The sequence below is a fragment of the Lethenteron reissneri genome, chromosome 42 (assembly GCF_015708825.2).
Source record: "Lethenteron reissneri isolate LAM-NWPU_2019-01 chromosome 42, ASM1570882v1, whole genome shotgun sequence".
NCBI lineage: Eukaryota > Metazoa > Chordata > Hyperoartia > Petromyzontiformes > Petromyzontidae > Lethenteron > Lethenteron reissneri.
Window position 1 is genome coordinate 6,187,065 of NC_083820.1, and position 27,196 is coordinate 6,214,260.

At 50.9% G+C, this 27,196-nt stretch overlaps 1 protein-coding gene across 1 annotated transcript; it reads right to left on the reverse strand.

The window, feature by feature from the left end:
* Positions 1 to 887: 887 nt before the first annotated feature.
* On the reverse strand, positions 888 to 26,660 carry LOC133352857 (frizzled-3-like). The gene is made up of 8 exons (XM_061568820.1): positions 26,522 to 26,660; positions 19,496 to 21,084; positions 13,573 to 13,769; positions 12,757 to 13,258; positions 11,452 to 12,018; positions 10,312 to 10,460; positions 8,349 to 8,618; positions 888 to 7,624 (listed from the first exon to the last, which is right to left on the reverse strand). Exons 2-8 carry the CDS (start codon positions 19,721 to 19,723, stop codon positions 6,898 to 6,900), a joined length of 2,640 nt encoding a protein of 879 aa, XP_061424804.1. The 5' UTR covers positions 19,724 to 21,084; positions 26,522 to 26,660; the 3' UTR covers positions 888 to 6,897.
* Positions 26,661 to 27,196: the final 536 nt, after the last annotated feature.

The window sequence follows — 27,196 nt, forward strand, 5'->3', positions numbered from 1 at the left end:
GGGCACACGCTGCCACTCTCGCACACCCACGGGCAAAACAGGACCGACAAATACACGAACATGGACAAAGAGCCTTAACATACTTTCGGAGCAAGTGTTGTTAGCGAGCACCTAATAAGGCCGGCATGGCACACGAGGGGGCACCCACGCCGGGCCGCCTTTGTCTCCCTCGTCGCGATGTTTACACACCGCAGCAGATCGACCTAGGGGAGACCCAGGGGCCAGTTCAGATAATCGTCGCTGGTGTGGGTGGCCGTGAGCGGGACTAACGCTCCCCAGACATGCTCTGACACACACACACTGACATACACACACAGATGCATACCAATACCCCCGCCATTCGCCACTAAGTGGCGGTGACGTCACCACGGCGCCTGTGCCAGGCCATGTGCACTTTGAGGCCACGTGAAGTGTCAAAGGCTCGCTGACAGGAGGTCTCGGGACAGACCCAGGTGCCATGAGTTGGCTGACTGAGATGACCGGTAGACGCACCACCAGCTGTACTGTGCCAACTTGCTGCATTTTAGCTGCCCGGCGCTCCGCTCGTTGTTGTGAGCGTTTATCCTCTGCACTCTGTTGTGGCTGGAGGGCGACTGCCTCCAACTGCCCAGTCGTGTCCTTCACAGATGCATACACAGTAACACATACACACCCACGCAATGTACACACTGATACGCACTTATGCATACACAGACCCACGCACGTACACGCTCACATCGACAGACACTGACACAAAAGACAAACATACGTACGAACGTGGAACATTAACATCGAATACTACACATCGCTAATGCATTAAATGACAAATGGCCTGGAACAAGCTCATTGCTAGTACAGTATACGAAGGGCTCACACTGCTATTGAGATGAATTACTGTTCTCACAATGTCACATTTTCACTTATTTATAAGTCCAGTGTTTTGTTCATCTTATATATACACGTACAAAATAATACACCCCTAGTCATTACAAGCTCAACACGCCAATGCAGTAGGAGTTGTTGGTTTGACAATGAGCTGTAAACAAAGATATTGGCCGTTTTGCCTGACCTGTCAAACTGAAAAGACTCATCTATATCATTTGCTAGAGTCCATTCGACCGTCCGTCACGCTCTATCTCCCAAACGGTTCGTTGAAACGATAAAAAAAAACAGAAACGTATCTCTTGGCGAGGACATTCCGGTAAATATTCTCGCCTTTTCCCAATAATAATAAGAATTTTTTTTCCTCCGAAATGTAATTCTGAAAAAAATAACAACATCCAATACAAACCAATGGGAGCACAAATCTTTCGGAAGATTGACTCGCACTTTATTGGTTAGAATCTTCCACAAGATGAGTTCCCCCCCATTGATTTAAATTTAACCCCCCCCCCCAGCGTTTACGCATGATGTCATCGCCCCTTAAGCCACGCCCATGGCTTCGACGCGGTGACATCACCCTCTACGACTGAATGACTCTGCTTATGATGTCATCGCACGTGGGCAAGGTGCCCGTTTAAGTTACACAAACGCCTTGCTTAACGCGTGGTGTTCACACAACGCGTTTTCACGGTTACTCCATCAGCAATAGCGGAGCCAGGATTTTCAGGTAGGGGGGGGGGCAACCCCTCCAGCAATGAAAAATGATAGAGGAGTTGTTAGTAAGGAAGGACTTGTCCCTTGCTTTTTATTCGACGCGTGTGCGGCAATGGCGCAGCCATTGATCGAGGGTCGAATTCGAACCGCGCTGTGTGATCGGCATCGCGCTCGCTGAGGGTATGCCTTCATGGAAATCGTGTACCGTATACGCAACTGTCTGAGTCAAATTATGGACTCAGACTGTTGTTCTATCATCTCATAGAGTACCTGGAACGTAATAATATGCTACACAGTGGCAGTGGGGGTCACAAAATGCCAATTTAGTACTAATAAACCCCAATGATCCAATAGAAATTAGGGATTTCGATTGGATCATTGGGGAAGCATGTGCCACCCCCCCCCCCCCCCACTGGCTCCGCCAGTGTCCATCAGGGACCGCTTTTGCGCATGGAATGCGGAACGCGCGCACTTATAACGCGGTCTCTGAGTGGTCGATGACGAACTACTTTCTTGAGCTGCGCGATTGAGCGGAATGATACGGTAACGTGGCGGCGTACCCTCAGTTATTTGTCCCGCCATCTCACCGTGTGTGTGTGCGTACATCCAATCTCACCAAACTTGATCGGTACGTTATGTATGGGGAAATTGTTTTCACTTGACGCGTTTTTTGCTTCAAGCGGCATTTTTCAGGAATGCATATACTGCGTTAAACGAGGACTTACAGCACATCCCATGCAAGTGCGCGGTTAATGCTCATACTTCATGGGACCTCCTTTGCCAGTACCAAAATATGAGAATAGGTTTTCCCCCTTTTTTTCTGGCGTCCTCTGGTCTAATACCGTTTGAGACGAGGATCAAAAGAAAGCTGTCTCTGGTGTAGACCAATCCGTTTCAAAGATAATGCATATATTATGAGAGTATGTTTTTTGTTTGCATTCTGACCACAAGTATTTAATGCAGACATGATTCCTTGTAAAATGTTTCAGTTTGGTGTTTTAACATCTTAACACCTGTTTTGTTGCCAGAAAAAAGGGGAAAACCTATTCTCAAAATGCTCATACTCTTTTGATTAATGTTGACTTTGTGCTTAAGACAGTTGGTCAAATGCATTGCTACGATGCGTTGATTGATATCGATTCTAAAGCTTATGATACACGCACCGAATCGATCGCACATGCAAGAATCAACGTGTTTTTTTTCTTTCAAGTCGTACGTCTTACGTAATTAGTTAACGGGTTTGTTGACCATGCAGCCGCTAGAGGTCGCTACCATTCGCTACAGCAATACTAGAAGAATACATTCTTGGGACAGAATGCGTGAAAACTCATCGACTCAGGAGTTGGGGATCAGGAACTTCAGCGGTCAGTTGCATAAAACTTAAGTGTACATTTGTTTCCCATTAAAATCAGACTCAACTAAGTGAGATTTTAAGATATGCAACTGGCCACTGACATGTCCTGCAATGTTTTACATTAAAATTTTGGACACAGAACGCTACAATTTTTAATCTTACAGATTATTTGGCGATTCTGCTGGTGAACAGCGGCGCACAAGCACAACAACTCAACACGTTCGTCAATAACAACTTGGCGGTCTAAAAAATTAAATAATAATAATCGGTGAGTGATTCGGATTATTGTTCCTCTTCATACAGCATGTGCTATTAAGATTACCAATTGCCCAAAACGTCGTAGATATATATACTATTTGAAAGCTACAGTGTTTTGATGAATGTGTTGATTTTTTTCTTTAATCTTAGGTTCTTCCAGCCTGGAAGACCCTCACTGAGTCTCAAGACTACTCCGCTGGCGAGTCCTGCTTGGGACATATGATGATAATCATAATGATCATCACTATTATGCATGGAAAGAAACCCGAGTACCATATAATGACGATGAGCAACCAACTTGCTGTACAGACTCCACCATTAGACATCACCTGTTTGCTCTGCACGCAGGTGTGTTGCCCTACATTGTCACGAATAAACACAGCGATCAAATCTATTTGCAGTCGACAACGTTCATCAAAAACAAAAATTTCCTTTTGCCATAACTCATCTCTTTCTCGCGTAACATTTGCCACATTTATACCGCATTTAAAAAAATACTTAGGTTTTGTGTGCATACATACATATATACATGCACACACAGTGTCAACACTTTTTGTCCAGTGGTTGAACTTTCCCCTGCCATAGGAATGTGGAGTTTCCACCATTGGCCCAGAACCACCAAAATGGAGACCGAGCTGTTACGTTAACGCTGAATACATTGCAATGTTAACTGCCGTTGGCAAGTTTAAATTTTAACAAACGTGATGCGATGGGCTCACAACAATACAATCACAAACAGGGCTGCCCAGAGGTTCCGGGAACACCTGGGGCTGATGGCCCTGGGATAGGATACCACGTGATCACCCTTGATTCATGACCGTCCAAAAAAAGATACGGGCCCATTGTTTGGCCCTCCTTTGTGTGAGACCTGGGGGACATTGACATTTTGCTCCAATTTTAACACCTAAAATAATACCAGATCATTTTGTTTTGCATCGATTGCAGGAATAAAATTAATTACAACATTACTTCAGCCTAAACACAACAGCTGTATACAACACAGCGTATGATAAATATACTGTCAGTCTGTGCCCGAAAGTTTAACATTCATGGGATAAATCCTGGATGGTAACGTACTCAAATATGTATTTTATAGTTTTTAGGTTTTGTTTTAATATCCCTGTAATTCATTGTGCTTTACCATGCCGACTGTGCCTTAAAATACTCCGTAATTGTGCCTTACCATGCCCCCTACTTGTAACTTACCATTCTTAGCCCTCCACTTTCACAGTAAACTGCATTTTTTTAATTCACGAGTAACTCAAGTTTACGTTATATATTTTTTCCTTTTCTGGTCAACTTCAACCGTCAACGGTTTATCAAATACTTCATGCAAACATCATTATGCGCTGCCTGGTGGATTGTGGGAAATAAAGTAATAAATAAACACGACAAAAATATATAAATTACATGTAGTTCTATCTGCCCATCGGCGTTCAGAAAACAACGTTTTCCAACAGCATTTGTTTAAGCAGCCAAACTCTGACTTCTCTTGGTCTCACCAGAAGGGTTGTGGCTCATTATAGAATGCTGTTGGTGCTGTAGGCAAAATGTTTTTCCTTCCCCCGTAAGGCCCTTTTGGCCGTCGAACTTAATCGTTACGATAATTTACCAGTGATAAAAACGTGAAATTCTCTCTTTGTTTAAATGCAGCACCAGGCCTATACACACACATTCACGTCAACATCACGAGAGTTGTTTTCAAAATTCCTACACGGTAATCTTCCCTTTGTTTCATACAATCGATAGCGATGTCATGCACGGAATCCAGGCTAACCTCGCTGGTTCTCAAGGCTCTTTCTTCAGGGGGGGGGGGGGGTCCCTGCGTTGCGATGTTTGGCCGATTTCTGGAGCATCTTGCTTCTTTGCGGGAAGAAAAGGGAGCGCCCCGCAGAAAACCCGCCACGCAATACGAGCGAATGCCACTGAAACGTCCGCAAAGATGGGTTCACGATCCCACTTGCTGTACTTGCCATCTCCTGGCCAACGTGCAGTTCTACGAGACTGGGAATTTCACGACTGTACACGATCCACCAACCGTTACCTCCAAAGTGCACCGCCATGCCCTGCAGTCTATTTGCTGTCATCTCTGAATCATAACTGCTGAGCCACAGTCGCATTGTGAATTGTGGTTATACTAATGTACATAAACATCGTCGTCATACACCATTGTTACTTTCGCATCATCGTCGTCGTCAACATCACGATCCCACAATTTGCCAACGTGGTGAACACCGGTGAGGTGGTGATGAAGACGATGCCGGTCAATCATAATTATCATCTGCACCACTCGGTGCTGGGCAGGTTGACAGCAATAGTTGTGCTTATTTAATTGACTGAATCCACCCACATGAATACGAAGTTTCTCACTGCTGTGCTCTGGACGTAAAAAAAACTGATATGAGCATGTGGCCACTTTGCATGCGAGGGTTTTCATTCCAGTGTGGCCAGTGCCATGCACGCTCGCTCCCCTTTGTCTTCCCTATACACGTACACCACACCGGGTACTCATTTAAGGCCGAGTCGGCATAGGGGAGGCCCAGGCCAGTTTTGGATACAACCAGGTCAGTTGTATGACACCACCCAGCAGCCGTGTAGCGATTCTCACACTCACAACGCATGCATCGAGCCATGAGTGCGAGAATCGATCGCTTTAGATCTGCGAATAAACCCCACGACCCGAGTTTGATTCCCAGCCACGGTTAACCCTGTCGAGTGATATCTGAACTGGTCCTGCACACTCCCCCGTGGCCTCTCTGTCCCCCTCCTCCCCCCGTTACCAGGGTAGTGAAGTATGGTCAAATAGCCCCCATGATAAACACAACATGAGTGGGTAGACAAGGGTTTGTACATTGCTATTGTGCTGTGATTGTTTAAGATGAAGCCTACAGCCACTAGAGGCCCTACATGCACCACAATGCCATTAAAAAAGAGAGTTAATTCTCGAACGGAATCTCACATCAGACGAATGACGACTTATCACATCGAGAGTGGGTTCATTGCTCCAGACCCAGGACCTACAGGCTTTCAAAAGATCCATAACAGTAATGAGGACCCTTACATGAACATAGAGCCGGGTGAAGGGAGGAGATCAGGAGTATGGTCACTGACCCTTGTGACTCCAGAAGATTGCCCAGATGCTAGGAGTGGAAAGGCTTGTGCCAGGGTGGACACGTGCGTTGACATCAGAGGGTTGATGTTGCTATGCAATGTTTATGCGTGCGTACGTTGGCATGCGTGTATCTGTGCGCACGTGTTTGTGCAAATGGGGAGCAGAAATGTGGTGGTTAACGCACTGCACTACGAAACTCTGACCCAAGTTCGATTCTCGCTCACAACCAACAACAGTGATGAATATCTGATCCGGTCATGGGCCTCTCCTCGGTCGACTCAGCCTCAAACTAATACCTGGTGCGGTGTGTAAACATAAGCACTGGGGAGACAAACGCGGCCGGGCGTGGTGCTGGCCACCCACCCCCTCGTGTGCCATGCCAGCCTTCATAGTACTTGCTAACGGCACTTGCCGCAACAGTCTGTTAAAGGTTATACGTGGGGGGGGGGGGGGGGGGGTCATTGTCTTTGTTTAGTTTTTGCACAGGTCGTGAATGGCGGCTGTTGTTGTTGCTGCGTGCGTGTACCTGCATGCGTGTGCGTGTGTACATGCGCGTGTGCTCCCGCACATGTGGCGTCGCCTCGACGTCCCCGCACCCTCACGCGCTCGTGCAGTCCTCCTCCAGCACACAGTCCATGCTGTTCCCACGACTCAGCGGCTGCGCGCCCACGCTCTCGTCTCGGAGGCCGCCCTGGCGCGAGTGGGATGCCAGCTGCACCAGGCTGCCCTGGCGTGAGTGTGATGTCAGCTGGGCGAGGCTGCCCTGGCGTGAGTGCGACGTCAGCTGGGCGAGGCTGCCCTGGCGTGAGTGCGACGTCAGCTGGGCGAGGCTGCCCTGGCGTGAGTGGGATGTCAGCTGCACCAGGCTGCCCTGGCGTGAGTGGGACGTCAGCTGGGCGAGGCTGCCCTGCCTCGAATGCGACGTCAGCTGGGCCAGGCTGCCCTGCCTCGAATGCGACGCCAGCTGCACTAGGCTGCCCTGGCGTGAGTGCGACGTCAGCTGGGCCAGGCTGCCCTGGCGTGAGTGAGGCGCCAGCTGCACCAGGCTGCCGTGCCTCGACTGCGCCGACAGTTGGGCGAGACTCCCGCACCGCGAGCCCTGGCGCGAGCGAGGGCTCGCGGCCCGATCGATGCTCGTGCCGCCGCCGCCGCCTTGCGCCCGCGCGACTCGCGAGTTGCCGTTGAGGCGGTTGAGGCTGTCGTGGCGCGAGGGCGGCCGCGAGTGTGGCGGCTGTCCCGGAGCGGCGCCGTCGCCGCCGCGCATTCGCGGGAGGCTGCAGTAGACGAGGCGCTCGTCCGCGACACGGGCGCTGCCCGGCGTTCGGCTGCGCACGGCGCACGGGGGACACGCGTGCACACGTGGAACGTTTGTCGCGCTGTCGAACCCCATGGCCCCACCCGCCCCCCATTCTCCCCACAAAGCGCTCGTTACAATGACGTGTGTGCATCGCCATACGTGCGCTTACTCTCCCCTCTTTGGCTCTCGGCAGGGAACGTAAATAACAATGAAGAAAAAGCATGCCTACGCATGGATTCTAAAACACTTTCCGCACGCGTCTTTGGATGATGTTAGCACTACTAACGTGTAAAGTGGTATGATACAGCTTTGATCCATAAGACCTATTCTCTATAGATGCTGGTTTTGATTACCCAGGTTTGGGCAACAATTTGATCAATTTGGCTGTTCTCTATAAAGTAAGTCCCTAACAGCAATGCAACTTTATACTCAAACTTTGTGTACGTTGGACCATCTTTGTGAGAGTTATCAGGACCCGCCACTACAGAGAGACGAACAGACACATCCAAAGCTTTAACACACTTTCAATCTTGGTAGGAAAAATTATAGCATGAGTGTTTGCTTAATTTCTGTGGAGTCACCAAGGAATTAAGTGCGTTGGTATGCAGGTGAGTGAGCATGCGAGTGAGTGAGCGTGCAGGCGAGAGCGCAAGCGAGTATGCAGGTGAGCGAGGGAGTGTGTAGGCAAGCGCATAAGCGCGCATGCGAGCAAGCGAGCGAGCATGCAGGCGAGCGAGGCGGTGTTCACCCACCGTCCGTCGTGCGAGCGGTGCAGGCTGCCGTGGTAGCTGCTGCCCACGCGGCTGGGGACGCTGCCGGCGTCGGTGGGGGCATGGAGCGACCCGGCCACGGACGCGCCCCCTCCTCCGCCCCCCTGCGTGGACGTCCCACGGGACTTGCGCACCACGGGCGTCTTGGGGTCGCGCGCCGGGGCCGGCGTCGTGGCGGCGGCGGTGGCGGGTGCCTGGCCCTGCGTTTGCGAGCGAACGTCCTCCAAGATCTGCTGGGAGTCGCTCGTCGTGCTGGCGGAGGGAAGAGGGGGCGATCGACAGGGCAGGGGTCACAGTGCGGTTACCGCCTGTTCTGGATTTCTTTTCCCAGGATCGTACTTGAACTACGGTGGCTTGTCCTGTCCTGCGAAATCTGCCGTCAGTGTATTCCGGGAAAATAAAAGTCTCAGTGTTTGTCAATTGTGTAAAAAAAAAGTGAAATGATAATAAGACACGGCTCAGGATGTGTTGAACTGTCCTTTCTTTCAGTATAGTGAGATATTGTTTTTTTCCCATGCAATGTCTCATGGGAAGAATATTTGAGAGGTCAATGTCATTTCTCTGGAATCAATAAAATTGAACGTTTTGTAGGAAGGAGACAGTGGCGGCCCTATAGATATGTTGAACCCCGTTATAGGAATGTGGAGTTTGAACTTGATTCTAGCCTGTCAGCAGAGATGTGCAACATTCATATGAGCGTGGCAATATGAATCGAATCCATTAGTGGTTAAAAATACAATAGTTTTATAGATTAGAAACTAGGTAAAGCTGACAAATTTTAGTAAACAAAAGTGCGCTCAACTTTGTGGTTAGGTTGTAGGACTTAAGAGTTGGGCCTGCTCCCAGTGCTGCGGCCTCATGGTTAATCAACCATCAACGACAGTGGCCAGGCTTTGCCCTTGAACTTAGAACTGGAATTAGGCATAGCTGCAGGCCAGGTGGCACATCAGTAGAGCGAGCACCCTGCAATCGGAAGGTTACAGGTTCGAATCCTGGTCGGGGGTTGATTCAGCCCATCATCCGACTGTGGGGTCGATAAAACGAGTTTTAAGTAAACAGTGCTTGTCCTAGGGATAGACACACCACCACTGTAGAAACGTGGAATTTCCCACCACTGGTTCAGGGCTGTAAACAGGAGATGAGCACTTCCTCAATGCTCATTTGAGCAGCAAATCACTTAAAACTAATTTTGGGTAAGAGTTTATCCTCAACTTTGGGCTCAGCGAGTCAGACAGCCTCAGGGTTCAGTGACTGGACTGTGGCCTAGACATTGGGATCCAGCTATGATTATCAGGAGGCTTCATAGTTAGAGTTCAAAGTACGCATAATGCCCAGGTTAGGGTTAGACTTAGATATTGTGTTTAGTGCTTGGCCAAGACTCATGGCTCAGTAGTCAGGTTAGGCCAGCTAAGCCTCAAGTCGGGTCCACACTGGAGTAATTAGTTGCTGTGCAACTCGGTTGCACGAAACCGAACGGCTTCTATGCGGTCGTCTCTGCAGCCGGTTGCTGTTCGCAGTGGAGGCGGACCAAGTATTGGTCCGCTCAGCAATTTGTAGCGACCCCTCTCATCACGCGACGCATTTGCGAACTACAACTGGTCGTTGATCCCGAACGCGATGTTTAATTTACCTTATTGGGAAACTACTCACTCAGACGCGGACAAAGCAGCTGGCAGGCGGTGACCGAGTTGCGCTATTTCGAGATGGATTTGACCACGCGGTCGATCCCTCAGGTGTGGACATAGAAAATAATTGTACGCTTATGGTTTTTTCTGGCCTGTTACGATGGGGGGTTTTCCTCATGTTTTACACATTTGATTCGGGTGCGGATCTGGCGTTATGTTTTGGAGTTTTTTCAGGATGTGGCCTGGGCTCCAGACCTAGGCCTTGGACGTTGCGGCATGTGAGTGACATGGTTTTCGGTGATTGGGTGGGGGCTGCTCACTCGCGCTTGCCGCGCCGGTGGAAGAAACTCGCCCACTCGGAGCACGTCTTGCGGCTGCCGACCCAGAAGACGGACGGGATGCCCACGAGCAGCGTCATGAGGTAGCGCACGAGCACCAGCGTCAGGTCCGGGCGGCCCGGCTCATCCGCCTGCGCTCCGTCAGGATATATACGACAAAAGGTGGAGATGGAGTGAGGAAATCGGTTCGTGCGCAGAAGCCCTACGGATCGTATCGTGAGAATGCGAGTGGTGGCGAGGGCCTCGAGAGCGTTTCATCCAGCAGTGGTTAGAAGACCATGGCCAATTGTGATGGTTGTGGTAATAAATGACGTAAAAATAATAAACATGGCATGGGGAACAAAATTATGTTGAAGTTGTGTGGATATGAAACATTCACTAATTGATCGTTAGTGTCGAGATGCAAAGCAAGTGATTTGTGCAATATATACGGAAACGTTGCAGTTACGCCAATTGAAAACATACATAACACACAGCACAGGACACAACTCGGTTTTCACAGTCGCTTGTACTACACGTATTATTCACTTCAACTTCTGAAGATGCCCGTAGTAGTGCGTGGCAAAAGATTGAGAGAAAAAAAAAATACGCGCGGTGCAACTCGGGAAACCACGCTAGGAACAGACACCAGAGGAACAAGAATTGAACCGGGCCCTTGTTACTGAACGGCCCCAAGTGTTTACGAATGCGCCACCCAGCTCTTTGTAATTTTCACAGCGTAGCTGCACTTTGGAAGTTGGGAGTGCCCGACCAGCAAATGGTTCCCGCTGGTTGTTTGTGGTTCGGTTACAGATAAGGACCCGCGAAGTTGGCCATCCACTTGGTCGCTGACACGGGGGACGTTAGACGGTAACTATAATTACAGTGACTCTAGATACGTACCGGCCACCGGCACGGTACAGAGCCTACTGCTCGCGTGCTCCCATCAAGTTCACGGCTCCACCACGAGCACAACCGGCGTCGACGTCGCCTCGTCGATGTACAAACCCTCGCCGCAGACAGGTGTCCGGGGCCTCCGTCACAACACGGGTAGTGGCGGTCAAGAAGCGATGATTGCGCGGGGGTGGGGGGGGGCGGGGGGAGTTGGGCGAGGAGCGAGCGTCTACGACGAGGCGAACTCACCACCGCGGGGCAGGGGATGTGGTAGTGCTGGCAGTGGCGGTGCAGCCATCCGAGCTCCCACCCGCCGCGGTTCGCCTGCTCGTACAGGTAGCAGCCGAGCAGCGCGACGAGCGGCAGCAGGTAGAGGGCGCTGAACACGCCCACGCGGATCATGAACTTGACGAGCTTCTCCTGGTTGCGCGCGTCGTGCTGGATGACGAGGCGCACGCGGTTCACCGACACGAAGCCGGCGAGCAGCAGGCCGAGCCCCGCGGCCACGCACAGGCCGAGCGGCGCCAGCAGGTACCAGCGCAGCGCCGCCGTGTCGTAGACGCCCACGAAGCAGACGCCGCTCACCGGGTCGCCTTCGGCCGCGCCCAGCGCCAGCAGCAGAGTGGTCTGGGCGCCGGGCAGGCCCCAGGCGAGGCCGTGGAAGAGCGGGGCACGCGCCGCGATCGCCTCGCTGCCCCACTTGAGGCCGGCGGCGAGGAACCACGTGACGGTGAGCACGACCCACCAGCCGGCGCCCGCCAGCGTGAAGAAGTAGAGCAACGCGAAGAGCAGCGTGCAGGCGCGGCGGTGGGAGCCCTGGCGGTGGCGGTGGTGGCGACGGAGGGAGGAGGAGAGGTGCAGGAGAAGGGTTAGTGGTAGCGTTAGCACGAGTACGTTGGCGACTGGTTGTAATCACCAGTGCTCGAATTGTAAATGTTGTGGGTTGACTCTCCAACACACCGGTGTGTGTTGGAATAGTAACTAATTGGCATGTTTTGTTTACGTGAGAAGCCTTACTATTTGGCTTTGTCGTGTGGCGGGTTCAACGACACATTGATAATTATGCAATCTAACCTGTAAAAAAACCTTTATTATGGATAATATTGGTCGTGAAAGCCTACGTGTTAAACTGGTGACTGGCATTGCTGATGTGTTTAAGCATCGCAAATAAGCGTCGGTCTGATCAGTATTGACATTTGCATTAGTATCGCCAACACAAATATCAATCATCCTCACCATCACCGCCGTTGTTTAAATTGATAAGCTGTGTTTTACCATACCCCCACTCGACCGACCACCTGCACCACAAACACCACCACCAACAAGCACCCAAACCACCACCATCACCACTCGCACCACACCACCACCACTAACCAAACCTCCAAGATTCACTAATACCACCAACACCTCCGCTCACCACCACCGATTCCACTACTACCACCACCAACCACCTCCGTTTAACGCGGTTGGTTATGTACAGAGCAAAAGAAGTTCAACACACATACCAACCAACCAAACGTCCACCACCACCTGCACCTCCCGCGCCCACCGTACCTGCGTGACGGTGGGCGCGGTGCCACGTGCCGCGTCGGGGGGGTTGCACGCGGCCGCCCCGCTGCCCGCCACGAATCCAACGAGGTAGCAGAGCGCCACGGCCAGGTAGCAGAGCGAGTAGAAGACGATGGGCCGCTCCGGGTAGCGGAAGCGGCGCACGTCGATGAGGAACGTGAGCACGGCGAAGAGCGTGGCGCACAGGCACACGGCCGCCATGGCGCCGATGAAGTATCGGGCGAGCGCCAGCTCGTCGCGCCCGAAGAACATGTGCGGGTGGCACGGCGGAGCGCAGTCCCGCACGCCCGCGAAGCGGTAGCCCAGGCCCCGCGTCGCCCTCAGCTGCCGCGGGCACCAGAAGCCGAAGTCCCGGGGCTGAGCGCCGCCGCCGACGCCGGCCGCCGCGTGGCGAGGGTCGCCGGGCCCCGAGCCCCGGCGGTCGCCGTCGTCGCCGCCGTCGGAGCCGTGGGAAGGGTCGCGGAAGACGCCGTCGCAGTCGGGGAAGCTGTGGTCGCAGGAGAGGAAGGTTAGCGGCGGTTGCGGTGGCGGTGGCGATGGTGTTGGTGGGCTCGTGCCGAGCCAGCCTGGAGCGGCTCGTGTGACACCAGGCCGTGCCGACTGGCGTCACACGTGAAGAGTGCGATTAGCCCCGCCCCTGGCCCTGCTCGGCCCCGTGTCAGATTCGGATGCCTTTTTTAGAGGCTAGCGTATCGCCGGTTCAGTTCTGGAACCGGCTGAAAATGCGCCAGCCAGGAAAAGGGGGGTGGGGGAAGGTGGGGGCGGGGGGAAGTGTGGGGACCGAAACGCCGAGGAGCTCACCGCTCGCAGTCCATCTCGTCGGGCCACGCGACGCCGAAGACGTCGGCGAGACGCGAGCAGAGAGCAAGGACGCGGCGGCACAGCGGTCGGCAGGGGGACGCCCCCTCGGAGCCGCCCCCACACGGCGGTGCGAAGGCGGCACACAGCAACGGGCGCAGCTCCGGTGAGCACTCGAGGTTCACGAGCGGGTGGAACGGCTGGGAGGGGTGGGGGCGAGATGGGAGGAAGAGGGGATGGAGAGAGAGGGGAGAGAGAAGGAGAGGGGAGGGGAGAGAGAGTAGAGGGGAGAGATATTAGAGGGTGGTGATAGGGGAAAAAGAGTGGAGGGGAGAGAGGGGATCGAGGTTCAGATTAATCATCAACATCAAGAAGATCGCAGTCACCACCATCACACAAAATAAGACATATCGCACCCATACCGCATTTATAAACTGCTGGAGTATGTGTAGTTTGCGACCCCCTATTAAGGCAAGCATGGCGCACGAAGGGGCGGGTAGTGATATTTACTCATTTGAGGCTGAGTCAACCTAGGGGAGGCCCAGGACCGATTTAGATAATCGTCACTGGTGTTGGCCGTGAGAGGGAATCAAACTCGGCTTGTTGAGTCCGAAATGCAGTGGGCTAACCGCTGCACCATCACTCCTCAGATTACTCGTACACACACTACTCTTGTCACCCCTGCTCATTAATAATCGTCACGACCGCACACCACACATGGCCTCGCTCACCACAGCTGCTTCATAACCCTTTTGCCTCCTGCTCCCTGCCCACCTCCCGACCCCCACCCACCCAGCCACCCACCCACCCCCTTCACTCGCCTTCTCCTCCCATTGGGGTGTTCACCACTCCCCCTGTCCACCCTCTCCATCCACGTTACCCACCCTTAGCCCACACCCCTGTGTTCACGAGGGGGGGGGGGGGGTATGCGACTCATCCACCCATCTCTCCCTGTCTTCTCCCTTCATTTGTTCGCAGGAGTTGCGCCACGTCGACCCAAAGTTGGCACATTTACTGAGACGTCCCGGTTTTTTGGAACCATTCGCCCCGACGTTGATCCGACGTCGGGTCAACGTTGGGTTGACGACGTTCCACGGTGCCTGGGATTGCGTGGGAAGAAGAAGATCTCACAACACCAGAAGCCGGGAGAAACACTCGTACTTGCATTGAGTGTCTGGAGTAGTGCAATAATTAGTTTAACACGTAGCAGGCTTTCGTTACAAATATTGCTCATAGTAAAGGTTTTTGGGTTAGATCGAGTAAATGTGTCGTAACCCTCCACCACCCGACAACCTGTTTTGTCACGTAAACAAACATTACTGGCTGTGTCGGGTGGTGGAGGGTTACGACACATTTACACTTGCTCGATCTAACTCAAAAACCTTGACTATGAATAGTGCAATAATGTTATCGTTGTTTTTACACGACAGACACAAACCGGCACACTCCGATTGTACTGGGATGACTGACCGATTTCCCATGACAAATGACTGAGAGGACGTTCTAGGAAAACCGGGAACATGCGGCAACCCTAGCCCTGACATCCGTGCGGAGTTTATCTGCGCGTGTGTATTTTGTAGCTGTGTATTTCTGTGTAGCGGTTAGCGAACTGCGCTAAGAACCCGGTGACCCGAGTTCGATTCCTGCTCACGGCCAACACACCGGTGACGATTATATGAACCGGTCCTGGGCCTCCCCTAGGTCGACTCAGCCTCAAATGAGTAAGCTGGTGGTGTATGAAACATCAGCACTCGGGGAGTCAAAGGCGGCCGGGTGTGGTGTTGGCCACCCACCGTCTTGTGTGCCGTGCTGGCTTGCATAGACGCTCGCAAACAGCACTTGCCCCTACAGTCTGTTAAGGCTATACGGGGGGGCTTTGTCTTTGTGTATCTGTGCACCATTGTCTGTGTGTGCGAGGAAGCATTCTAATGCTCTATCGGAGGAATTTCCATGGTCCCATCAGTGATCGTCTGCTGTGGCATGCAGGGGATGCATTGGCTGGGTCATGTAGCCTGCAAGCTCAGCCACCGCATGGCCAAGTACAGTAGCTTCTGAATGGCCAGACAGAGGGGGCGTGATACGGCCTAGAGAAGAGCTGGACCGATGTTGAAAAGGAATTGGAGCTGCGTCGGCTTGCCGACTACTCATACCAGCGGTGTCAAGTTCGGTTCTTGCAAAGGGCAATCGTAAAGAACGCGACTGGGGGATGGAGGAGCCATCGTGGCAGTTTGTGGCTTGGAATTGAAGAAGAAGAAACACAGTCCAGCTTGGATTTTGCAGTCGCAGCGATAACCCGTGCAAGGTGGATTCATTGGGAAATTGAAATGCTCTGGCAGTGGCTTCGTCGTCAGGGCCGTGTGTAGCCCATGCGGCTTCCCAGGAGAACTGGTCTGGTGGAGGCCAGCACTGGCGCATCATCATCATCATCGCCGCCACACACACAACGACTAAACGTAGTCCACAGGGCTCACGTCGCCGGTGACTGGAAACCCCGAGACGGAGGATTGTATTTCCTCCTCAAGCTTGAGCCATGAACGACACTCACAACAATGAGCGGCGCGCCGGGCGGATAAAACACAGCGAGATGGCACAGTGGGGAGCATATATGATGCGCCTGTCAACTCAATCCATCAAAACCCATAACTCCTGGGTCTGTCCTGTAACCTCACGCCAGCGAACCTTGGACACTTCACTTGGCCTCAAAGTGTGCGTGTGTATAGAGCATTGGTAGAAGTGGCACATTACAATACCGGCAACCTGGGTTCCATTCCTGACCATGGCTCACATCAGTGGCAAGTGGTATCATCGGAGCTGCTCACGGGCATTAAACGAATGCCTGGTGTGGTTTGTAAACCTCTGGCTGGAGCAGCCCGTCACGTGGTGTGCCAGCTTCCACAAGTGCTCATCAGCAGGACATACCCCAGTCTGTAAATGGATATAGAGAGATGTTTGTCTTTTCGTGTGTGACTGTGTCGGTGTCTTTGCCAGTGTGTTGCTGTGTGTGTGTGTGTGTTTGGTGGTGAGTGCTGTTGTTAGAGTGAACTACATTCTGAGCCTGGAACCGAGTTCGATTCCCGTTCTCGGGCACCACCAGTGACGATTATCTGAACTGTTCCTGTGCCTCCCCTAGGTCGACTCAGCATCAAATGAGTACCTGTTGCGGTGTGTAAATATTGCCACTAGGGAGACAAAGGCGGTCGGGCGTGATGCTGTCCGACGCAACCCCTCGTGTGCCGTGCCGGCCTTCATTAGGTGTTAGCTAACAGCACTTGCCCCAACAGTCTGTTAAGGCTACACGGCGTGATCTGTGGCTGTGTGTGTTTGGTGGCGAGTGCTATTGTGGTCGTGAGTGAGCACCGAATTCTGATCCCAGTGACCCAGACCTTTGTCTCCGTTTCGCCGTCTGCGTCTCCTCTCTAACTCTCAGCTCTCCCCCTGGAACTCCCTCCCTCCCTCCCCGTGACTCTCTAACCCGAGGGGCCGTGCTCTCTGTTCAAATAACAACAGTGCACGTTACCCGGGCAACGGGGATGAGTGAATGAAACATTTAATAAAGAATCACACACCACAACCCTAACCCACACCCCATACACAATCACACACACACTACAACCCTCACTCACACCCCATACACAGTTACACACACCACAACCCTCACCCACTCCCCATACAAAATCACACACACCACAACCCTAACCCACACCCCATAGACAATCACACACACCACAACACTCACCCACACCCCATACACAATCACACACACCACAATCCTAACCCACACGCCATACACAATCACACGCACCATAACCCTAACCCACACGCCATACACAGTCACACACACCACAACCCTAACCCACACCCCATACACAATCACACACACCACAACCCTAACCCACACCCCATACACAATCACACACACCACAACCCTCACCCACACCCCATACACAATCACACGCACCACAACCCTAACCCACACCCCATACTCAATCACACACACCACAACCCTAACCCACACCCCATACACAGTCACACACATCACAACCCTCACCCACGCCCCATACACAATCACACACACCACATCCTAACCCACTGCCTCATACACAGTCACACACACCACAACCCTCACCCACACCCCATTCACAATCATACACACCACAACCCTAACCCACACCCATACACAGTCACACACACACCACAACCCTCACCCACACCCCATACACAATCACACACACCACAACACTAACCCACACCCCATACAATCACCCACCCAACAACCCTAACCCACACCCATTCACAATCATACACACCACAACCCTAACCCACACCCCATACAACCCTCACCCACACCCATACACAATCATACACACCACAACCCTAACCCACACCCCCATTCACAATCACACACACCACAACCCTAACTCACACCCCATACTCAATCACACACCACAACCCTAACCCCCACCCATACACAGTCACACACACAACCCTAACCCACACCCCATACTCAATCACTCACCACAACCCTAACCCACACCCCATACACAATCACACACACCACAACCCTAACCCACACCCCATTCACAATCACACACACCACAACCGTAACCCACACCCCATTCACAATCACACACACACCACAACTCTAACCCACTCCCCATTCACAATCACACACACCACAACCCTAACCCACACCCCATACAATCACACAACCCTAACCCACACCCATACACAACCAGACACCCCACACCCATAACACACACCACAAACCTAACCCACATACACCACAACTCCCAATCCACACCACCTCGTTTGTATCGTTTAAAATCCAAGCACGCCACTGCACACAAACACACACCCCACGCACACACCACGCACACACCACACACGCACGCACGTCCATGCAACACCCATCCCTTTACTGGCAGGTTATAGAATGAGAAGTGGCGGTGACTTGGGTACGCTTTCATTCAGCAGTGGATTGACCATGGCTTACGATGACGATGAGAGAATGAAGCCCGTGTCAGGTTTGTGTTTCCCGATACAGGGTCTGCCAGTGCCTGCCATGGCATGTGGCGAACGGGGGGGGGGGGGGTAATGGGAGGGTGTGGCTCGATAGGGGGCCTCTTGATGTTTGGCAGCAGATGGCTGATGGGGATAGCAGCATAATAATGGGTGACCACAAACACACAAAGACAAAGATCCCCCGTGTAGCCTTTGACACAGTTGGGGAAAGTGCTGTTAGCGAATACGTGTTAAGTCCAGCACGACACACTAGGGGGTGAGTTGCCAGCAGCATGCCCGACCGCCTTTGTCTCCATAGTTACGATCTTTACCCACCATACCAGGAACTCATATGAGAATGAGTCGACTTAGGCGAGGCCCAGGACCGGTTCAGATGATTCTCACTGGTGTTGGCCGTGGGCGGGAGTCGAACTAGGGTCACCTGGTTGGTTTCACAGCGCACTAACCGCTGCACCAACGCTTTCCACCGCTTTCCACGTGCATAACCAAACACACACGTACTCATATTTCAATATACATTGAAACAGAGACAAAGCTCACCCATATAGCGTGCACAGGCTGTTTGCGGCAAGTGCTGTTAGCGAGCACAGATTGACACCAGCATGGCGCATGAAGGGGTGTTCTAGCCAACACCACCGCTCAATCGTCTTTGTCTCCCCAGTGCTGCCATTTAGACACCCACCAGACCAGGCACTCATTCAAGGCTGAGTCAACCCTTAGGGGAGTCCCAGGCCAGATTCAGATGCCATTCGCCAGTGACGTCAGCCGAGAGACGTACCGCGGGCATCATGGGACGGCATGGGATGGCAACGGCATTTTCAGGCCTTCATGCAACAGTGAAAATCCCATGGCTTATGACAACGACGACGATGATGACAATCGTGACGAAGAACGGCAGCCTCACCTCCATGGCCTTGGCCGCCGCGATCTGGTCGTAGTGTCCAAGCATGTTGGGCATGAAGGTGGTGTTGTACGGCAGATCCTGGCACATGCGGAGGGTCACCGGCTCACAGGTGAACAGGCTGTGTGCATCTGTGCCCGGCGCCACCATCACCGACACCATCGCCAACACCTCCAGCAGGGCCGACGGTCGCACTCTCCGCATGCGGTGGATGTCGCTGCTTTGGCTCATGGTTGAGTCGATTCAGTTTAAGCCTCGACGATAGTGGCGCGATGTTGCGGTCATGTGCGCGTGCGTGCACACGTGTTAATGTGTACGCGTGCGTGGCGTTCAATCGCGGTGGCGTTTCAAGACGGGGCACAAGAAATGGAGGGCTATGGATTTTGAGAGTGGTGAGAAGGTGCTGCCCGGTCAGGAAAAGGCAGGGTGACCGATTTATTATCGACACAAAAGTTTATAACCTGAAGCTCATGCGAGTGTGTGTGTGCAAGTCATACTGATCGTTGGGCACGCAAATGTGTAAGGCATTAAGTTTAAATGTTTATTTTTATTTCCCAAAAAAGTATTGTGCTATGGTTTAACAACCAATACTCAGATGCCCTCACATTGTGTGGCATATCTAGAGGGTGCACAGCTACATTATGAGTGCTAAAATGGAAGTGAGATGTACATATTGTATGTATGTCGGTCTGTGTGTTCGTATATAGTGCCTGTGTATTTTCCTGCAGAAGGGCGCTTGACCAAAGCTTGTAATTTTCTGTTCCCGTCAGCGAATTTACTAATTAAAATAAAAATTAACTTTAAAAAAAAAGATTTTTTTTTATACTTTTACACTATTGTTGCTAGGATTGGATCGACTATTTATTTTAAAGCATTAATTATTGAAATGTAACAAATGTATTTCATGCTTAAACGTTATAACGTCACGTATGTTTGAACGACACGGTGCAAGAATAAGGCTCTAAACTTGTCACGTCGGCTAATGCTGCGTATAAATAGATTTATTAAAAAAATATAAACGTGTGCCGAGGTTTACAAATCCTCCAAGTATAAAACTTGTGCTCAGCTAAAAACCCCCAGGGGCCTTCATGGATCTCTAAGTCTAACGTATCACCTACGGAATGTCTCACAGATTCCCGAGCAGAGCCCTGGTAGGGTGGGGGGAACACGCCCGTGTAAACGTTACATCACTGCGTTCATTGCACGATAAATCACGCCAAAAAATTTATTGAAAAAGTAGATTATTTTTCGACTGCTAGTCCTCTGAAAAATAGTGATTCATGTCAGTCGGATTGGAGAAAAGGGTTATTATAGTTATGGTTAGGATTGGGGTCAGATTTTTGGAGATCGTGATCGGTTTCAGAGTTTAGGCCAGGTTTATGGGGAGAGTGTTTAAGGATGAAGATTTAGGCCAGGTTCAGAGCGAGAGTGTTTTAGGATTCGGGTTTAGGGGAAGGTGTCGATCGCGGCAGCATCACTGTTGAAGTTCCACGTCACCGGTCGCTTGACGTGCTGGAGTCCTTGCTTCGTTTGCCCCCCCCCTCACCGGGCCAGCCCGTGACTTCACCTCCACTGCGAGGACGTCTCAATGCCTGTGAAAGCGACACGGTGACGCAAAGATCATTAAAAAAACACATAACACCAGCCCGTCACATTACTTGCTAATTACTGCAATTAGCAGCTCTGCGTCATTTATAGCCGCATGTCTGCGTAATATCACCTCGTTTCAAGGATTAACAAATTAACTGTTACCATCACCATCATGATGATGGCATTCATGCACAAACAGCACCGTGATTAAGGGAGCTGAGGGCTATTCATTGCTCACTCTGGAAAATATTAAATCCGCTCTGTGACAACAAAACCAAAAAACTGAGTAATCAATCTCTATGAAACTTACTACACAGCTCATGAACACCGATGCCAAGATCTGTGTAATATTTGTACATGATTGGAAATGAAATAATTCGATAGAAAAATAAGTTTTTATAAATGCTAATGTTCGACTGTACAGCAGTCCCATTGCACCCAGGCCTGTGCCTACAGCGGGTGTTTAATTATCTGTGCGTTTCCCCCTTTCCGTGTGCAAGTTCCATCGTGCACTGGACTCCACATACTGAACGGAGGCTCCCTCATTGCACTGATTTGCTGTCTTTTATTCAAATAAATGGCACCATTTTTGGCAAATATTACACGGGCCTAACTCGTGACAAGAGGTTAGGGTTAGGCTCCACAGGCTCCATGTTTTTTGGCCGACGGTGAAATTCGTTCACTATCCAACAACTTAATCGGGCAATGCTGCCAATCGACATTAAATTATTGACAACCCCAACCCTGCCAATTGATATATTTTTGGAATTAAGGGCTCTGATTTGGTTCAAGCATCGATTTTTTTCCTCACTATTTCACTGTTTCTCATTCGCATTGTTTCTCATTATTTGTCTCTTCGGAGTTGTTGTTACCTATTTGTTTATATTTTCATAAAAAATAACAAATAATCGATTCTTACACAATTTAATGCACATATTACGGACCTAAGAATCAAGGTCCATTGACAAAATCTATGTTATCATTACACCAACACTTAACGATATTCCAAACTCACAATTACGAATCCCAAAGTAGCCATAGCCCTAATGCATTCCTCAAATCAAGATGTCATCACAGACAATGCCACCGATGCCACCATACCCTGCCTATTGCTTCCTCCCTTCCATGATCTACCCACTGCTGGATGAAGATAACTTTCAAGTTTCCGCCGTCTCTCACGGTTCCGCGATGATGCCACAATCCATCTTCCTCCTGCTCATGGAGCTGATCTTATAGCTCCATCTCCTCCGTGGTCGCCCTCTCCTGGGTGATGCCATCCCTCCGTACGTTAATCTCTGAAGCAAGTGATCTGACGCCTGTAAGGCGTGCGATTCGATGTGTGCATCGTAAGCCTAGGAATCGATATCAATCACCGAATAGGTGCGTCGTTGCAACATGTATGTATGTTGAACTTCTTTCGCACCGTACGTAGCCAACCGTGCTAAACGGAGGTGTGGGGGAAGGACAACAAACTAGCCCTGCCAACCAGTATTCATACAGACGCCACCGTCAAATATACTCCCAACTGCCTGATTGAATGCACTTGGACGGAGTGTGAAGTGGAGACTGCTTTATTCTTGCCACTCGCCCACTGTGTTGAAGCATGACAATGAAGCTCCTCCACACAGATATGTGAATACGGGCCAGCTCGTGAATAGTGACAATGTGGATGCTTTCTGGACGTAGAGGGCGGGTTGAATCGGTGGTCAGAACATTCGCAACCTACTTGCTGTACTCAGGGCCAAGTTGAGTTTGATGGGGGCCCGCTGCTGCTATTATTTCTAGGCGGGAGTGGGGGTGTAAATTCAATTCCTTCCCTTTTCTGTTTCACCCGCCACCCATGCCCGATTCCAAGCGACATGAAACAAAAACAAAGTTCACATATTTCATCACACATCTGTGACGATGCAATGGCATTAATTACCAATTTACTTACATAGGATGTATCACAGTGTCGTAGTATTGTAGTTATTGGTACTTATACACGGAGGCACCTCAAAAATCGAAGGCCAAGGCTGTACTGTTGCTGACTGTCACCACCTTGTTGCCCCAAGTAACTGAGCCGCTGGGGCAATTTTAGTGAAATTGGGGGAAGGTTATTACTGTGTGACTACAAAGGATTGACAGGTGGACGAAGGGAGAGGGATACAGACAGATTGGCAGACATATAAAGGGCCATGGAGATAGATAGATGAAGAGAGAGATGAAGAGACAAACAGACCAACAAGCCATCATACAGAGGGGTCATTCAAGACAGAGGCAGGCAGACAGGTGGAGAGACAGGCAAGGGTAGATATAAAGACAGACCGGCAGATCGATAGGTGGATGGAGAGACAGACCCAGACAGCTGTTTGTCAAAGTGAATACAAATCAAAATCAGCTGGTGCGCTTTTTGCTTGGTGGATTAAAACACCGCAGCATTGCGAAGGTTGATGTTTGTATGCTGAACTTCTTTCGCACCGTACGTAGCCAACCGTGCTAATCGACGGCTTGGGGAAGCCTTCATCTAGAACAGCGGTCGGGAACCTATGGCTCGCGAGCCATATATGGCTCTTCCAGTGACGGCATATGGCTCCCAGACAATTTTGAGTTGAAAAAAAATCAGTTTGGAACTGATTTTAAAATACTTGTGATATTGCTTAATAATACTGTGTCATGTTAAAGTAAACAGAAATTAGTTTGGAAGATAAATTTCACGGGTCACGCCTGCATGAAGCTCAACCTCACCAAGTATGAACCAGACTACAAGGCCATCAGCAAAACCATGCAGCACCAGAAGTCGCATTAAAAGTAAGACATATTTAGTTTATTATACGTTAAAAATACTATATGGCTCTCAATGAAATATATTTAGAAATATTTGGCTTTTATGGCTCTCCCAGTAAAAAAGGTTCCCGACCCCTGATCCAGAAGATCATGGCTGATAAGAACAAAAATAAGAGTATATCCTTGCTCAAATGTGAAATGGTGCTCATCTCTGTAAATGGCAATTAGCCAATGGAGGAAATTCCACTGCTGACTTGTCACAAGATAAATAAGAGGTAGGTAACCACAGGTAAGGCTGGAGGGCAGACGGACCAGTGACATGTCACAGTACATAAAGTAAACTTTTTATTTTCCCAGATCAGGCCCACTGAGTTATAAAGCTATTTTTCAGAAGCGACCAGGCCACAAATGATAGCTCAACGAAGTGGCTTACCATGTGAAAATTTATAGCGGCCAAATACTCCAGGCGCATGTTTCTAAATGTGGAGGGAAAAACCGGAGGACTCGGGGAAAAATCCACGCAACTATGGAGAGAGAGAACATGCAAACTCAAAATATACAGGCGTCAGGGTCGGAATCGAACAAGCGACCTCCTGCATACCAGGTGAGATAGTTAACATTTCGCCACCGTAGCGCCCACATCACGAGTGAGAAGCCCACCTCAGGCCAAGACAAGTCATATCCAGTCGTTCATGAATAATATTTTATTCTATGGGTCTTTCGGTAAAGCCACGTAGATAGAAAAATAATAATACAAATATCACGATGTTTCGACCGCAACACAAACAATCATCTTCTCACCTGATGATGATTGCTTCGATCGAAACGTCGTGATATTTTTTTATTATTTTTTTTCTATCTACGTGGCTTTACCGAAAGACCCATAGAATATGTATTCCTGCAGTCCCGAAAGCTTTAAGTCAAAAATAATATTTTGTTGACTTAAAACAGCCACACTAGAGGTTGCGAAGAAAGCTTTGTTGTGATTATTGTACAGTATTCACATTGGTTAACTCTGTGCATTTACATTAAAACACGTTTAATCGTTCAGCAATACATACAATTGTCCTTTAATTTCTTAGGTGAGTCTGATTCCAATAAGATGACATTTGTCAATGTCTTAGCCATTGATGTAGGACTATGAACTTGTACACAATTCATGCCCAAAGATAAAGACGAAGGTCCCTCGTTTAGTGTGAAAGACCATCGGGGGAAAGTGATGTTTGCAAACACCTATTAAGGCTGGAAAGGCACGTGAAAGCGTCACGTGGCGAGCTACTTTACGTGCCCATTGTTGATGTTGAATGAATGTATCAGGTACGCGTTTGAGGCTGGGTCTACCTAGGAGAGGGCCGGAACAGGTTCGGCCACCTCTGACGGAATACACGGCCAAGAATGGGGTCAAGAATGGGGCCCAGGTGCTGGGAATGCCACGTGGCGCACGCAGAGCGTGACCACTGTGCACCAACGTTCCGCATAGACACACAGGCCAATGTTTCTCATGTGATGGTGACACGGGATGCATAAGAATCCGACAAAAACCACGCAGGCAGGCACACACATCGGAAGGGCAAGCACGAGTGTCGGTACAGGCAATTATTCGGGTTTAGTCGAAAGGCAATGGTGTGGTGGGACACGCCTGTGACCGGCACTTTGTGGAGGCGAGGGTTGATGGATCACACAAGGATTTTAGGGAGCTCCCCAACCCGCTGGGCTGCGAGGTGGCCAGCAGATGGCAGTACAGAAAGTAGAAGCAACAACAACAAAAATCATTAACAGGGCATTGACCAACCATCCCAATACAAAGACCCTTCCATATGAAGAGTCTAAGGACTCAGCCAAGCTCTTCTGGGTAAATAACATTACAATGTAAGGGGTGTGAGTGGTGGCACAGCGGTGAGCGCATTGCTCCACTGAAGCCAGTATCGCAGATAGATTCCTGGCTACGGCTTGACATCGGTGGCGAGTGCCATCTGAGCCGGTTCTTGGTGACCCCCACTTCCACTGAACCATCGTGATGAAGTATGGTCAAACAAGCCCCCCCAATGACCGACTCCCAGAGTGGTTAAAGGCCTTCATCCGGCAACGAATTGCCACAAGGCTTGTACATTATTTTCTGCTGCGATATTGTCAAGTACAGCAGCAGCAGCATAAAAAAACGCCGCATTACAAGGACAAAGATCCTCCTCCGTTAGCCTGGACAGACTGTCACACAGAAGCCACGGGCGAGAAGACGCACGTGGAGACGGACAGGTCGTGACCAAACAACGCACCCCTCCACCCACCGCTCTCGCCTTTGTCCTCTTCGGTTCCGAATGATCGTTGGCCACCACAGCACCACGATCGGAACGAATGCATGCCGAGTCAACCTTTAGTGGTGGTGGTGGTGGGGAGGGCAACCAAGGCCACTTGGGTTCGCTACCGGCGACCGTGGCGATTGCGTCCCCGCGACGCATGCCGACGATGAACGCAGCCGTAAGCGAATTGTCCGATGTGCATCGTGGGACAGGTGGATCGAACCCGGGCACGGCTTGGGGGAGGATCGCAGCCACTTGGGCGACATCACTCGCGCGTACAACAAATCCAACAAAACCCCACCAGCACATGCGGAGCGGTGCAATGCGATGCAGCGCGTTGGTGTCAAACCGCACCGCGTCGAGGGCTGCTTCTTACCGTCTCTGTCCGGAGCGCATTGCATCCCCGCAGAGCAAGCGAGCTTCCTTCCTTGTGTGTCTCTCACACAACCTCTCCCATTCCGATTAACTCCCCCCCCGCCCGTCACCACCATCGACACACACCCACACATCCACGCACACCCCGACACCAGCTCCAATCACAGGCGCGATGGGCGGAAATACGCGCTGTGGGTTTGGGACCAAAGGACCCTCCCCTGCAGGGAAGGGGAGACGGGGCTATTGTCACCGTGGGGGGCTCAATCGTGTGGCGGCGGTCGACGGGGCGATTGGATGATGCCTCTTGTCATTCGCTTGTGATTTGCAGTTGATGTTCGTGGATGGGGGCGATTACACTGATTTGTGACGGATGAGCGGCGTGCAGTATCGAACGCTGCGGTTTTATGACGCCGTGGTGATGGTGATGGCAGCGATGAGTGGGAATTGTAGAGTCCGCTGGTGACAATGTTGGTCGCGGTGGTGACGGCGGCAAATACGGATCCCGTTTTAAACTTCACACTCGTGATCCATTTTATTTTCCTACGCGACTTTACCGAAATAACCTAAGAGTACACTCGTGGCCGTTAGAGAGGCTACATTTAAAGACTCAGGACAGTGGCGATCAATGCGATAGTGGTGTGATAATTGCAACGTGGTACTGGTGTACGGGTGCAAG